General features: G+C 40.9%; 1 protein-coding gene across 3 annotated transcripts; it reads left to right on the top strand.

Annotated features, from left to right (window-relative positions):
* The first annotated feature begins 830 nt into the window (after positions 1-830).
* On the top strand, positions 831-11,104 carry LOC121579837 (E3 ubiquitin-protein ligase RNF167). Of its 3 annotated transcripts, none has more exons than XM_041894764.2 (10): positions 831-1,093; positions 3,520-3,679; positions 3,797-3,877; positions 6,293-6,436; positions 6,601-6,688; positions 6,931-7,021; positions 7,734-7,839; positions 8,039-8,132; positions 8,374-8,454; positions 8,556-11,104. In XM_041894764.2, exons 2-10 carry the CDS (start codon positions 3,581-3,583, stop codon positions 8,981-8,983), a joined length of 1,212 nt encoding a protein of 403 aa, XP_041750698.2. In that variant the 5' UTR covers positions 831-1,093; positions 3,520-3,580; the 3' UTR covers positions 8,984-11,104. The 3 variants fall into 3 exon arrangements, with proteins under 3 accessions (XP_041750698.2, XP_041750699.2, XP_041750700.2); XM_041894765.2 differs by having other exon boundaries at positions 831-1,317; XM_041894766.2 differs by lacking the exon at positions 831-1,093 and adding an exon at positions 3,002-3,224.
* The last annotated feature ends 1,644 nt before the right edge of the window (positions 11,105-12,748 follow it).

The raw sequence follows: 12,748 nt of genomic DNA, 5'->3' as shown, positions 1-12,748 counted from the left end.
TGGATTTACACTCCACTCCAGTTGGTGTCGGTAATGCACCTTTAGGTTGCCAACCACCATTTAAAGCTGCAATATGTAACTTTTTGGTTGACCCTACCAAATTCACATAGAAATTAGTTATATATCTGTCATTCTCATTGAAAGCAAGTCTAAGAAGAGGTAGAGCTGTTCTATGCACACTAATTCTATGCTTCCCGTGCTTAAGTTTTGTTTTTGCGTCTTTTACTTTCGGTTTTGTACACCAGCTTCAAACAGCTGAAAATACAATATTTTTGGTTATGGAAAATATAGATGGTACAATTTTAGATGGTACAATGATTCTCTACACTATACTTGCTTGTTTTGTCTCAAAAGATTATACAACTGCACCAGAGAGCATCCTGACTGGTTGCATCACTGCCTGGTATGGCAACTGCTCGGCCTCCGACCACAAGGCACTACAGAGGGTAGTGCGTACAGCCCAGTACATCCAGGACCTCTATACCAGACGGTGTCACAGGAAGGCCCTAAAAATTGTAAAAGACTCCAGCCACCCTAGTCATAGACTGTTCTCTCTGCTACCGCACGGCAAGCGGTACCGGAGCGACAAGTCTAGGTCCAAGAGGCTTCTAAACAGCTTCTACCCCCAAGCCATAAGACTCCTGAACATCTAATCAAATGGCTACCCAGGCTATTTGCATTAGCAGAATGTCGGCCAAACTCCATCTCGCTCCATCTTCTCCCACTGCCGGCCAATGGGCTTCCTCTCATCATCTTATTTGGTGGTGAGTTGAAACGCCAACCGGATGCTTCAGATTTATACATCCGGTGAAACATCTGGCTTATTTTTCTGTCTATGACTGTTCTCCTAGCGGCTGGATATTATTATGCAGGAAATGTATTTCCTTAGTCTTGAGCCTAGCATTTTCAGAAAAGAGTGGCTTTAGACACCAAACAATATAGTTATATTGCTATTATAACGTATCTAGCTATCTTTCCCATCCTACTTTTGTTTTCTAGCTACTTGCTTCTTCTCAAAAACGAAGCTAGCTAGATAACTAGCCTCTGCTCTGGAACAGGGAAGAAGAGGACAAAACAACAAGGCACTGGACTGGTACAAGAAGGATCATACCCGTTCTTTTATAGCTCCGTGATCACACCACTTCTCCCCAGATAGCTAACTAGATATGTTTTACTTCGATGATTGAGACTGTTCTGATCAGTATTGAGGATCAACCTGACATAAAGTACCGTAGCTTTCCGATCGCTAGTTATCTAACGTTATAATCTCTTAGCTAAGATTATAGCAGCTAGCTAATGTTAGTGTAGCTATCAGTGGTAAGTCAAATTCGTGTTTGTTGTTGTTGTGTTAGCACACCTAGCGAGTTAACGTCAGCTTATCTGGCCAAATAAACTAGCTAACTGAGTTATTACTAAACATAATAGTTTTGTCCACCAGACCGAATGTTTTCCCCCCATTGATTCCACTTAGCTGGATACGTTGCTAGCTACGTATAAACTAGGTAACGCTAGTTAGTTATTACCGACGACGAACACTAGCTAGCTATTTGTGTTGTGTACAGTGGGGGAAAAAAGTATTTAGTCAGCCACCAATTGTGCAAGTTCTCCCACTTAAAAAGATGAGAGGCCTGTAATTTTCATCATAGGTACACGTCAACTATGACAGACAAAATGAGGAAAGAAAATCCTGAAAATCACATTGTAGGATTTTTTATGAATTTATTTGCAAATTATGGTGGAAAATACGTATTTGGTCAATAACAAAAGTTTCTCAATACTTTGTTATATACCCTTTGTTGGCAATGACACAGGTCAAACGTTTTCTGTAAGTCTTCACAAGGTTTTCACACACTGTTGCTGGTATTTTGGCCCATTCCTCCATGCAGATCTCCTCTAGAGCAGTGATGTTTTGGGGCTGTCGCTGGGCAACACGGACTTTCAACTCCCTCCAAAGATTTTCTATGGGGTTGAGATCTGGAGACTGGCTAGGCCACTCCAGGACCTTGAAATGCTTCTTACGAAGCCACTCCTTCGTTGCCCGGGCGGTGTGTTTGGGATCATTGTCATGCTGAAAGACCCAGCCACGTTTCATCTTCAATGCCCTTGCTGATGGAAGGAGGTTTTCACTCAAAATCTCACGATACATGGCCCCATTCATTCTTTCCTTTACACGGATCAGTCGTCCTGGTCCCTTTGCAGAAAAACAGCCCCAAAGCATGATGTTTCCACCCCCATGCTTCACAGTAGGTATGGTGTTCTTTGGATGCAACTCAGCATTCTTTGTCCTCCAAACACGACGAGTTGAGTTTTTACCAAAAAGTTCTATTTTGGTTTCATCTGACCATATGACATTCTCCCAATCCTCTTCTGGATCATCCAAATGCACTCTAGCAAACTTCAGACGGGACATGTACTGGCTTAAGCAGGGGGACACGTCTGGCACTGCACTCACCGTTCTTGTGATCATTTTGACCCCACGGGGTGAGATCTTGCCTGGAGCCCCAGATCGAGGGAGATTATCAGTGGTCTTGTATGTCTTCCATTTCCTAATAATTGCTCCCACAGTTGATTTCTTCAAACCAAGCTGCTTACCTATTGCAGATTCAGTCTTCCCAGCCTGGTGCAGGTCTACAATTTTGTTTCTGGTGTCCTTTGACAGCTCTTTGGTCTTGGCCATAGTGGAGTTTGGAGTGTGACTGTTTGAGGTTGTGGACAGGTGTCTTTTATACTGATAACAAGTTCAAACAGGTGCCATTAATACAGGTAACGAGTGGAGGACAGAGGAGCCTCTTAAAGAAGAAGTTACAGGTCTGTGAGAGCCAGAAATCTTGCTTGTTTGTAGGTGACCAAATACTTATTTTCCACCATAATGTGCAAATAAATTCATTAAAAATCCTACAATGTGATTTTCTGGATTTTTTCCCCTCAATTTGTTTGTCATAGTTGACGTGTACCTATGATGAAAATTACAGGCCTCTCTCATCTTTTTAAGTGGGAGAACTTGCACAATTGGTGGCTGACTAAATACTTTTTTTCCCCACTGTATATACATGCGCCATTGATCTTAGAAACTATTGGGATGATGGCTAGCTTGCTAGTTAGCGACACCATGTGCTAGCTTGCTAGTTAGCAAGTACACAGTGTCGTTCCCGCCTGCTGTGTACCGGACTAGCTGGCTAAGCCAGCACACGTTAACAGAACTGCGGGACAACTGTGCCCGACAGGTGAGGACGAAGGCCACTCTACAGGTGTACGGATAACTAGCTACCATTGTTGCCCCCGCCCCTTCTTCTGTGGGGTTTATCGGCGGCTGGCATCCAACGTTATTGTCCATCCTCCTGCCTGTACTAGTTTAAAAATGGACCAATAGAAGTATAAAGAGGGGTTCATGCACATGCAGGAACGCACCCGAAATGCAGGCCGCAATTCCACCCTTGTTTATTTGGACTGGTATTTGAATCATTTGTTATTATGCAATTGATGAATCAATTGATGATATTTGCCTCTTCCACTCCTCAGGCTGAACTTCCCAGTTACCTGGCCCTACTCATCCCATTCTCCACACAGACAGTGAAGCAGGATGTTGGGTCTGTGGTGCATGGGTGCCCGACTGGGCGTTCTCACTCTGGCTCTGTGCTGCACACTTGCCCCCTTACCTGCACACTCATACATCTATGCTGTGAGTCCTCGTGATTGTAGAACTGTGTGATCAAGTTTGTTGTGGATTTACACGTGATCTCAGATGTTTGGCATTGCATTTGTCCAAAAAAACTCAACACTTGTGTCTGTCTGGTAGCATTACAGCAATATGACCAGCATGTTGTTTGAGGACCTGCCTGCCTTTTTTGGATCATCACTACCCAAAGAAGGACTTATGGTGAGTAGTGTTGTCACGATACCAGAATTTTGACTTCGATACCGATACCAGGTTTAGTATCAAAATACTCAATACCAAAATTATACCACAGCAAAATAAGAAGGCATATTAGCCAAAGTCACAGAATGGCACTTGATCCAGACAGATAAACTCAGCTACTGCTCAATCGTTGGGCATCTTTTGAGTAAAATATCATTACATTTTTACCTCAACATTTTGCAGAGACAGCCATGTGTGCATTAATGAATCAATTATACAATCAATTTGACTTTTTTTTTTACTAATCTAACTACATAACATAATGGTAATAATTGATTTGAATGGTAAATCTCTTGATAAACTGGGTAAGTCGAGTCTAGGCCTATGTTTTATTATTTTACCAAGCGAAACTGCATATACCTATACAGGTGAATGCATATTCAATAAGAGTGTGTGCATGCATTGAGTTATTGTGATTGTCATCTGTAGTCCCATGAAATAAGGTTAAACAATCTATTTCCCTTCCATATGGGATTGATTTTATTTTACTGATCAACAACATTTTCACAGAAGTAGCTTATATAAAAGTGCACGCTGTCTCTTTTTAACCAGTAATGGTGTCATTGGCTAAGCCAGCACATGTTAACAGAACTGCGGGACAACAGTGCCCGAGTGCTGCGGGAGTGGCGCAGTGGTCTAAGGCACTGCATCTCAGCGCTTGAGGCGTCACTACAGACCCCCTGGTTTGATTCCAGGCTGTATCACAACCGGCCGTGATTGGGAGTCCCATAGGTCGGCGCACAATTGGCCCAGCGTGGTCCTCCGGGTTTGGCCGGTGTAGGCCGTTATTGTAAATAAGAATTTGTTCTTAACTTACTTGCCTAGTTAAATAAAGTTAAAATAAATACAAAATAAAAATTCAGTAGGCAAGGGGGCTGCGGCCTCCTACAGTTTTGCTTCGGTACTGTAGTTGAACTGACGCCCGGCCCAGAAAAACAATTTCCATAGACGGCCACATAGAGAAATCAGATTAGAAAATTCCTAATAAAACACTTTAGTCATCACCTTTGTGCACAAAACAGCCATATTCAAATAAGACCAATTTCTTTTTTTCATCACTCAGCCAAAGATCCTAACGTTTTATATTCATTCAATGTCTGCTATGTTTTGTCGCTGCTCCCTGTGCACACTGAGTGCTAGTGCGCATGTGACGTTGGTCTGTGTAAACCGGATGTAACCCGGATATAGACGGTCCATGAATCGGCGTATGCGAACATGAGTAGATTACCTTGAAAACAACTGTCCGACATTTTACCTTTTGGTGACATGATACCTCATCGGTCCAGAATCCCAAATAGCAACATTCACAAGGGGATGACAGAGGTTTTCTTGTTGTCTTCTCATTTGTTGTGAAAGCAAAAGAAGAGTATCTTGTCTTGTTTCCTTCCCTTGCTAGCAAGTTGGCAAAACATTGTAAGCTAGCTAGCCTTTTAGCTTCCCACATCGCCATGTGAAATAATCGGATTTATAATAAAATAATATGCCCTGGCAAATATTATTATACTTGCCAGTGTAACTTAAAACATTATCCCAATTTGATATTCTTTTTCAATGTATTCGCTCCCATACCAGCTAAAAATAGAATGTCCACATTTTTTGTAATGGTTTCATACCGGCTGTATTTCTGTATTTTTTAAAAGTTATATATCTTGAAAACTTGATTGCTGATGTGCAAAACATGTTGGGACTATATCAACAATGCACTAATGAAACAAATACCAAAATATTTTCTTTTAAGGGGGACATCAGCTTCGCTGATAGACAGACTTGATCTGTGAGACACATTTTACAGAAGTACTGATTTTATTTTTTTAAATTTTTGTCATTTAGCAGATGCTCTTATCTAGAGCGACATAGTTGGTGCATTCATCTTAAGATAGCTAGGTGGGACAACCACATCTCACAGTCATAGTAAGCACATTTCCCCTCAATTTAAAGTGTGAGTGTTAGTTCACGAAATGCATTCTTTTTTTCCTTCTTGTTTTTTGTGAGGGTCGGGGTGAGAAGGGGGGTGCTGTGGGATTATTTAAAATAGGGTTTCAGATGTTTTCGGAAAATGGGCAGGGACTCTGCTGTCCTAGCTTCAGGGGGAAGCTGGTTCCACCATTGCCAGGACAGAGAAGAGCTTGGAATGGGCTGAGCGGGAGCTGCCCTCCCGCAGGGGTGGGAGGGCCAAGAGACCAGAGGTGGCAGAACGGAGTGCTCGGGTTGGGGTGTAGTACCAAACCGTTTTCATGTTCTAGTATAGAAAAAGTACAGAAGTTTCAGGATACCATGCAACACTAATGTGAGAGGAGAAGTGAATACAGGAGCAACATGTCCTTTGATCCATTGCAAACATCAGCTGAAACTTCCTTTCCTTTCTCTCTCTTCAAGGGTGTGTTAGTAGAGTCCCGACCACTCAACGGCTGCGCTCCGATAGAACCTCCACCACCACCACCCACATCTAGTGATCCCAACACTACCACTACTAAGTACATAGTCCTCATCCGACGCTATGACTGCAATTTTGAAATCAAGGTTGGTGTGTGTAGCTATGCTGTTGGGTTGCTTAGGATATAAGGTGTTGCTATTCAATTTGGAATTCAGCAGATTATTTATTGCAACATATTCAGTGTAAAATCACACTGCACCTAGTGTTTACAATTGTTACAATGTAAATTATGGTTTTGTATTTAATGCAGGTGCTGCATGCACAGCAAGCTGGATTCAGTGCAGCCATCGTTCACAACATGTACTCAGAGACTCTACTCAACATGAACTACAGCAATGGTGAGGATCCTACAATCATCATCACCTTCTCTAAGCTGCCTATATCCATTTCTTACAGAATGAGTTCAGTTACTAGATAGTTTACTTAACCAGGTTGTCTGATTTGTGTTCTCACTCCTCAAAATCTCAAGTAGTCTTTATTAACCAGTATCATCCCAAGAAAAAAAAAGAAAGAAAAAAAACTGAATACTTTGGTAATGCTGAGTGGCAGCGCTCCCCTTTTTGTTTGTTTGTGTGTGTAGAAACTATTGCAGAGGAGATTGAGATCCCCTCAGTATTCACCAGCTACTACGCCTCCCAAATTCTCAGGACCTTCATCATTCCTGAACAAGGGTGAGTTCCATTGTGATGTTTTATTATTTTTGTCAAGCTCAACTTCCATGACAACCTGTTAAATGGTGACATCACAGATGTTATTTCTACTGAGAGTCACAATGTTAGATGGAGGTAGCACTTAACTATCTGTTGATGGGTTATGATTGCTAATGTAACCATTCAACAGGGGCTTTTATTGGATCTTTGTTAATGGTCTTGCACCATAGGGAAGACGGGACCTTTATTGATTAGATTTGCACTGAGATTCAGTCATGTTCTTCACATCTTTGCGCATCTTTGCGCTCATCATGTCAGCCCTGCTGAGGGTCTCAAATCAAATTATATTTGTCACATGCTTCGTAAACAACAGGTGTGGACTAACAGTGAAATGCTTATTTACAGGCTCTTCCCAACAATGCAGAGAAAGAAATTGGAGAAATAATAGAAAAGTAAAACACGTAATAATAGATACACAATGAGTAACGATAACTTGGCTATATACACGGGGTACCAGTGCCGAATCAATGTGCAGGGGTACGAGGTAATTGAGGTAGATATGTACATATAACTAGGAATAAAGTGACAGATTGGCTGGTCCTATGTGGACATCATCCCTATTTTGGAGATGGTGTAGAGTCTGGCATTGCTGTCCCTCTTAGTTGTAGAGATTTGTGGCTTTTCTGAACAATGCCCCCATACAAAAGCTGATGGTGCTGTATTTGGTGTGCAGGGCCTATGTGATCCTCAAGCCGGAGTTTGCCTTCCCACTCTCATACTATCTCATCCCCTTCACTGGAATAGTGGGCATGATCATCCTTGTGATGGTTGTCATCCTGGTAAGTGCCTTTGGGAAACAGCCTCATTTTGTTATGAATGTGGAATTGATTTCACAATTGAATAGTTAAATATTGATTTCATACATCCTAAATGAATAGAATTCAGTAATTGTATTCACATATTAAAAAGCACTGACTCTCAACTCTTAGATTTTGGTGTGGTCTGTGTTTCTTCATTCCCTGCCTTGTCTTGGTTTAGATTGTGCGCTGTGTGCAGTACAGGAAAAGGATGAGGAAAAATAGACTGACTAAGGAACAGCTGAAGAAGATCCCCATTCACAAGTTCACTAAAGGTAATGAGAGCGAGAAGGAGTGTCCCACTACACATTCAAATGAGAATCTATCACCCGTGTAACTAGTTAAAGACGTTGCAAAACACTTTGTGAGACAGCAGTACTTTCTTCCCTAGAATGTTGAGAAACCTGAATAACAAAAAGGGTCATCTGATTGTCTGCTCCTGTTATTATTACATTAGTTAGCATTACAATGCATTGTATTTCCACCTGTCACATGTCAATCTTATTCGTATTTTAGGTGATGAATATGATGTTTGTGCTATTTGTCTGGATGAGTATGAAGAGGGTGACAAACTGCGAGTTTTGCCTTGCTCACACGGTAATTGTAAATGATCATGTTTGGCTCTATCTCACTCACATAAGTTATTCTCACAGTTCCAAGGCCATAAGGTAACTGTTTTATTTGTATAATCTCTTCAGCGTACCACAGCAAGTGTGTGGACCCCTGGCTTACAGGGACTAAGAAAACTTGCCCTGTGTGCAAACAACGCGTAACCCGGCCTAATCCAGAGTACTCTGAGTCCGAGTCTGAGGATGATGGGGCACGACGTGCAGACGAAGAGGGGGCAGAGGGTGAAGCTGACACAGAGCGCACCCCTCTGCTCCGCCCCTCCAACCCAGACTCCCCCTCTGGCAACCCAGGGGCCTACTCTGCCACCGTCACCACGGTAACCACCGCCCAGTGCCTAGGCTCCCCCGGGCACTGCGACTCGCCCATCCTGGAGTACGAGGGCTACTTCTCCCCTCAGGAGGAGTCAGACTCTGATACTGCGGAGGAGGGGATGGACTCCCACCCCTCAGATGATGACACTGCCCAGCTCATTGGTAGGGGCGCAGTGGGGGTCTGAAAGCCTGGAGGGAGCTGAGATTAAATTACTTTGTGCTAGCTGAAAAGGGTCAGTCTTGTCCCCGCAGGGTGTTTTTAAATGGTTTATGGAGCTGTGGCTATGAAGTTGTCTTAGCCATAGATTTTCTAGAACACTATTGTCACTTTGGTTACATAGAACCGATTTACATATTTTATCCAACTCATACTCAATTTTGCTAGCTCTAACATGTTCATATTTAGCCAAGATTATGTTATGTTTTAGCAGTCCTGTCTTCAAAATGAGGCACACATTGATAAGGACAGTAAATCAGTTAACATTTTGCTTTGAGTCTTTGCCAGTGAACTCTAACCCCCCCCCCCAAAAAAAATGAATAAACTGACCGGTAGTCTCAATCATAACTATTAGTATTTGGTTGAATAAATTCTGTCAATGCACTACTTGACAATTTACATACCCCAAATTCTTATTTTCAATGAATATACAAGGAGATAACCCACCTGAGATTTTTTTTTTGTAGTTATTGAGTAGTTGTGTTCTTCATATTTCTTCTAATTTCTAGTTTTTTTCTTCTTCTAGTATTACATTGTTATTGATTATTTCAATGTTGTGTTTTTAGTTTGAAAGAAAGGCATGTCACTGTACTTGTGCATGTGACATTAAAACTTGAAACTTGAGTTGAAAGGAAACTACAGTGCTGCTGTCTCACTAATAAGATTTCTTCCCCATGCTAGTAGTATACGGGAACCTGTATGCATCTCTGTAACTTGTTTCTTTCATTATATTGGGTAAGTGGGAGTATAGTTTACTCTATGGGGAGTTTCTCTCTGATGGTTTATGGAGTTTTTGGACTGTTAATTTGTTATGCATCATTGACCAGTAATCAGGGCATGCCAAAGGAGATTTTTTTTTCCTTCTTCACTGTAATACATTTTTGTTGTCCAGCATCGTTTCTTGTAACTACTTTTAAAAGTTCCGAATTGGTTCAGTGTAATTTTATTTCAACTTCTTCTATGATAGAACGTTCAGAGTTCTTAATGATGTTGTAATATTTGTTTGTTTTCTGTCTGTTTTGTTTTTGACATAACTGGTGATATGGTCTGTCTAAAAGAGATTCCATCTGCTTTCTGAAGAAGTTGATCAAACTCAGGAATAGGAACATTAACTCTGTATGGAAATTACATTTCAGAATTCTTCATGGATATTCTGGTTTTATTTTCATACAGAATGAACATAACATATTACACCATAGAATTTAGCAAACCATCGGCACAATTCTTTACAGTTTTGTCAATCTATCTCCTCACATCAGCCTTTGTCTACCTGTAGAAGTACAGATTATTGTTAGGAGAAGTGTATCTTAAGGGACTATTACTCATGTAACATACTGTTTTTTTCTTTCTTCCTGTGTAGCCTTTTATATACAGTACACACTTTAGGAACAAGGTAGGCAACCATGCATTGTATATAACATTATGTATATGCTCATATGTCCATGCATCAAAATACACTCCATTTAGATTATTTTCTCCCTGAAAAGAGCAGAAGGGAGATGCCAGTACTTATACAGTATGTTACATATTTACGTTGGTCTCCACCTCGGCTATGAATCTATTGCTTTCTGTATGCAATTTCTCGATTGTCTGTGTACATTGCGTATTCTGGTATTCCTAGGATGGCAATTATTTGTTGGCAAATTATATGTTGAAATGTCCTCCCATATGACATGATGTATGATTTAACTTATGCTTTTGAGTAGAATGTGCCTAATTTCAGTCAGAATGTGTCTTTATTGGCGATAAATTATCAATGTTCATATACCACAACAATTTAATATGTAGATGTATTTTTTAAAAACATTTTGGAAATCAATTCTGTTGGATGGACTTATGTCAAAATGTACTTTTAAGCACAAGCAAAACAATAGTAATCATGGCTATAAGCTTCTGTGGCGCTCATGTCAAGGATAGGACCAAGTTTGAAGTGTTATGTAACTGTATGTCTTCATTCATTTATTATGTAATTGTCTATTAATCTTTGACTGCTGCTTTTCCATAACCTCCTTTCTCACTTTGCTGAAGATTTATATAGTCTTGTGACATTAAGTTGGTCCCATAAAAATAAATGACATATTTTCCATGATTTTGGGCTTATGTTTTAAGTCTTGAGTTTTTATCAGCCAGGAATCAACTGCCTATCGACATCAGTTAGAATACGGTAAATTAACTTAAATATCCCCTTTCCCTCCACTAAAAGTACCATGAGTAGCAGGAATGGTGTCTTGCCTGGCTGAGTTGGAAAGTGAAGAATAATTGTCATAAGATTCACAACGGTCGTTGAAATCAGAATAATTCTAAAAATAGGCAATTTCTTTGATGATAAATGTCCTGTTCATTACCAACTACAAACCTAGTGACTCATACTGTACTGTAAATGAATGACAGCATTAATTTGCTTTTAGCCCCCTGCAGTTTACCAGCCCTGCAGTTCCATTGGTTGAATGGAACTGAGCCATGAATGGTTATGGTCAATGGATTGGCTCAGTCGTTTCTATACTGTGTCAAAGACACAGGTTCATTTATAAGCAAATACCTCAGAGTACAGTCATTAGGCTAATTAACATGAAGCATAGCTCAACAAGTCTGGCTACAATATGTTCCCTGACTTTGTTTTAATTTCAATAAGGCTCTCCCCCCACACACACTTTCTTTGTTTTACTCTCCATTTATAAAAGACATTCAGCTAGTAAACAGTCGTCACACAAATCAGTTGTGCACTTGCCCTTTAGAAAATATTTGACGTCACACCTGTGAAAGCATATATAACCTCCAATGATCTAAAACCTTCAATGTTTATTACACCTGATACTACATAGCTGACACTTCTTCCTGTCTGTTGTGGGAAAGGATGACTGGATCACCACCTCCCCCCTCTCCTGAATCTCTTACTATTCTAACTGATCTCATCTGTTTTGCTTGTTTCCAAAGAGTTCCCTTAACTGGACAGAGAGGTACATGACCAAATGTATTTGCCTTTGTGCTGAAAAAAAGTCTTAACTACAGGAACATCACTGTGTTTAGGAGACCCTTTGTTCCACTTGAAGCTGAAATAAACACTTGTACTGTAATTCATGTATGATACAAATGATGGTTTCAGACTGTTTGTATTGTGTTTCCCTGTCCATCATCGGTTTTGTCAAATTACTATTTTGAACCGCAAACTAATTTCATGTCCCTTAACCAGACAGATGTCAATGACAAGTCAGGGATGCATGGTCTAACGTGGAACAGGGGGTTGAACCCACTCCTGTCTGGTCGCACATCCTCTGGGACTTCATGGATCACCAGCATAAGTTCAGGGGCAAGACTAAGAGCCAAAAGGATGTGTCATACCATTGAATGACAAAGGTGAGTACTGGACTGTATGTGCTGTAGCCAACTCTTATATTGTTGTTGTCATGCCAATGATAGAGGAGTTGGCTACTGCACACAGTATGGGACCAGGCAGGATAATGTAGCCTGGTGATCCCAGCCCTGTGATCTGAGTCACATGCACGCACCTCTGTAACCGACTGGTGTAGTTGAGCTCTGGTCATCATGTGCTCAGCACACATTTATTAGACCGAAAATCTGGGGTGAACGTTTTGGTATTAAACAAGATTATAATAGCCTAGCCCACTGCATTCTTTATGAATGTCAAGGAGAGGGTGACGTGCTGAACCGGTTTTTATAACAAATGCACTGTTTTGTTCTAGGTGAAACTGGTCTGGATAATTTCAAACAAATC

Source organism: Coregonus clupeaformis, chromosome 13 (assembly GCF_020615455.1).
Source record: "Coregonus clupeaformis isolate EN_2021a chromosome 13, ASM2061545v1, whole genome shotgun sequence".
In the NCBI taxonomy this organism is placed as follows: Eukaryota; Metazoa; Chordata; class Actinopteri; order Salmoniformes; family Salmonidae; genus Coregonus; species Coregonus clupeaformis.
Note: the sequence above shows the minus strand (reverse complement) of the source record. Positions and strands in the feature narration are given on the sequence as shown.

What these genes read in the sequence shown, in the direction of transcription:
- LOC121579837 (XM_041894764.2), top strand. Translation starts at nt 3,581, where the DNA reads ATGTTGGGTCTGTGGTGCATGGGTGCCCGACTGGGCGTTCTCACTCTG. An exon ending in CACACTCATACATCTATGCT is followed by an intron (nt 3,680 to 3,796) that starts GTGAGTCCTCGT and finishes TCTGTCTGGTAG; the next exon opens with CATTACAGCAATATGACCAG. An exon ending in TACCCAAAGAAGGACTTATG is followed by an intron (nt 3,878 to 6,292) that starts GTGAGTAGTGTT and finishes TCTCTCTTCAAG; the next exon opens with GGTGTGTTAGTAGAGTCCCG.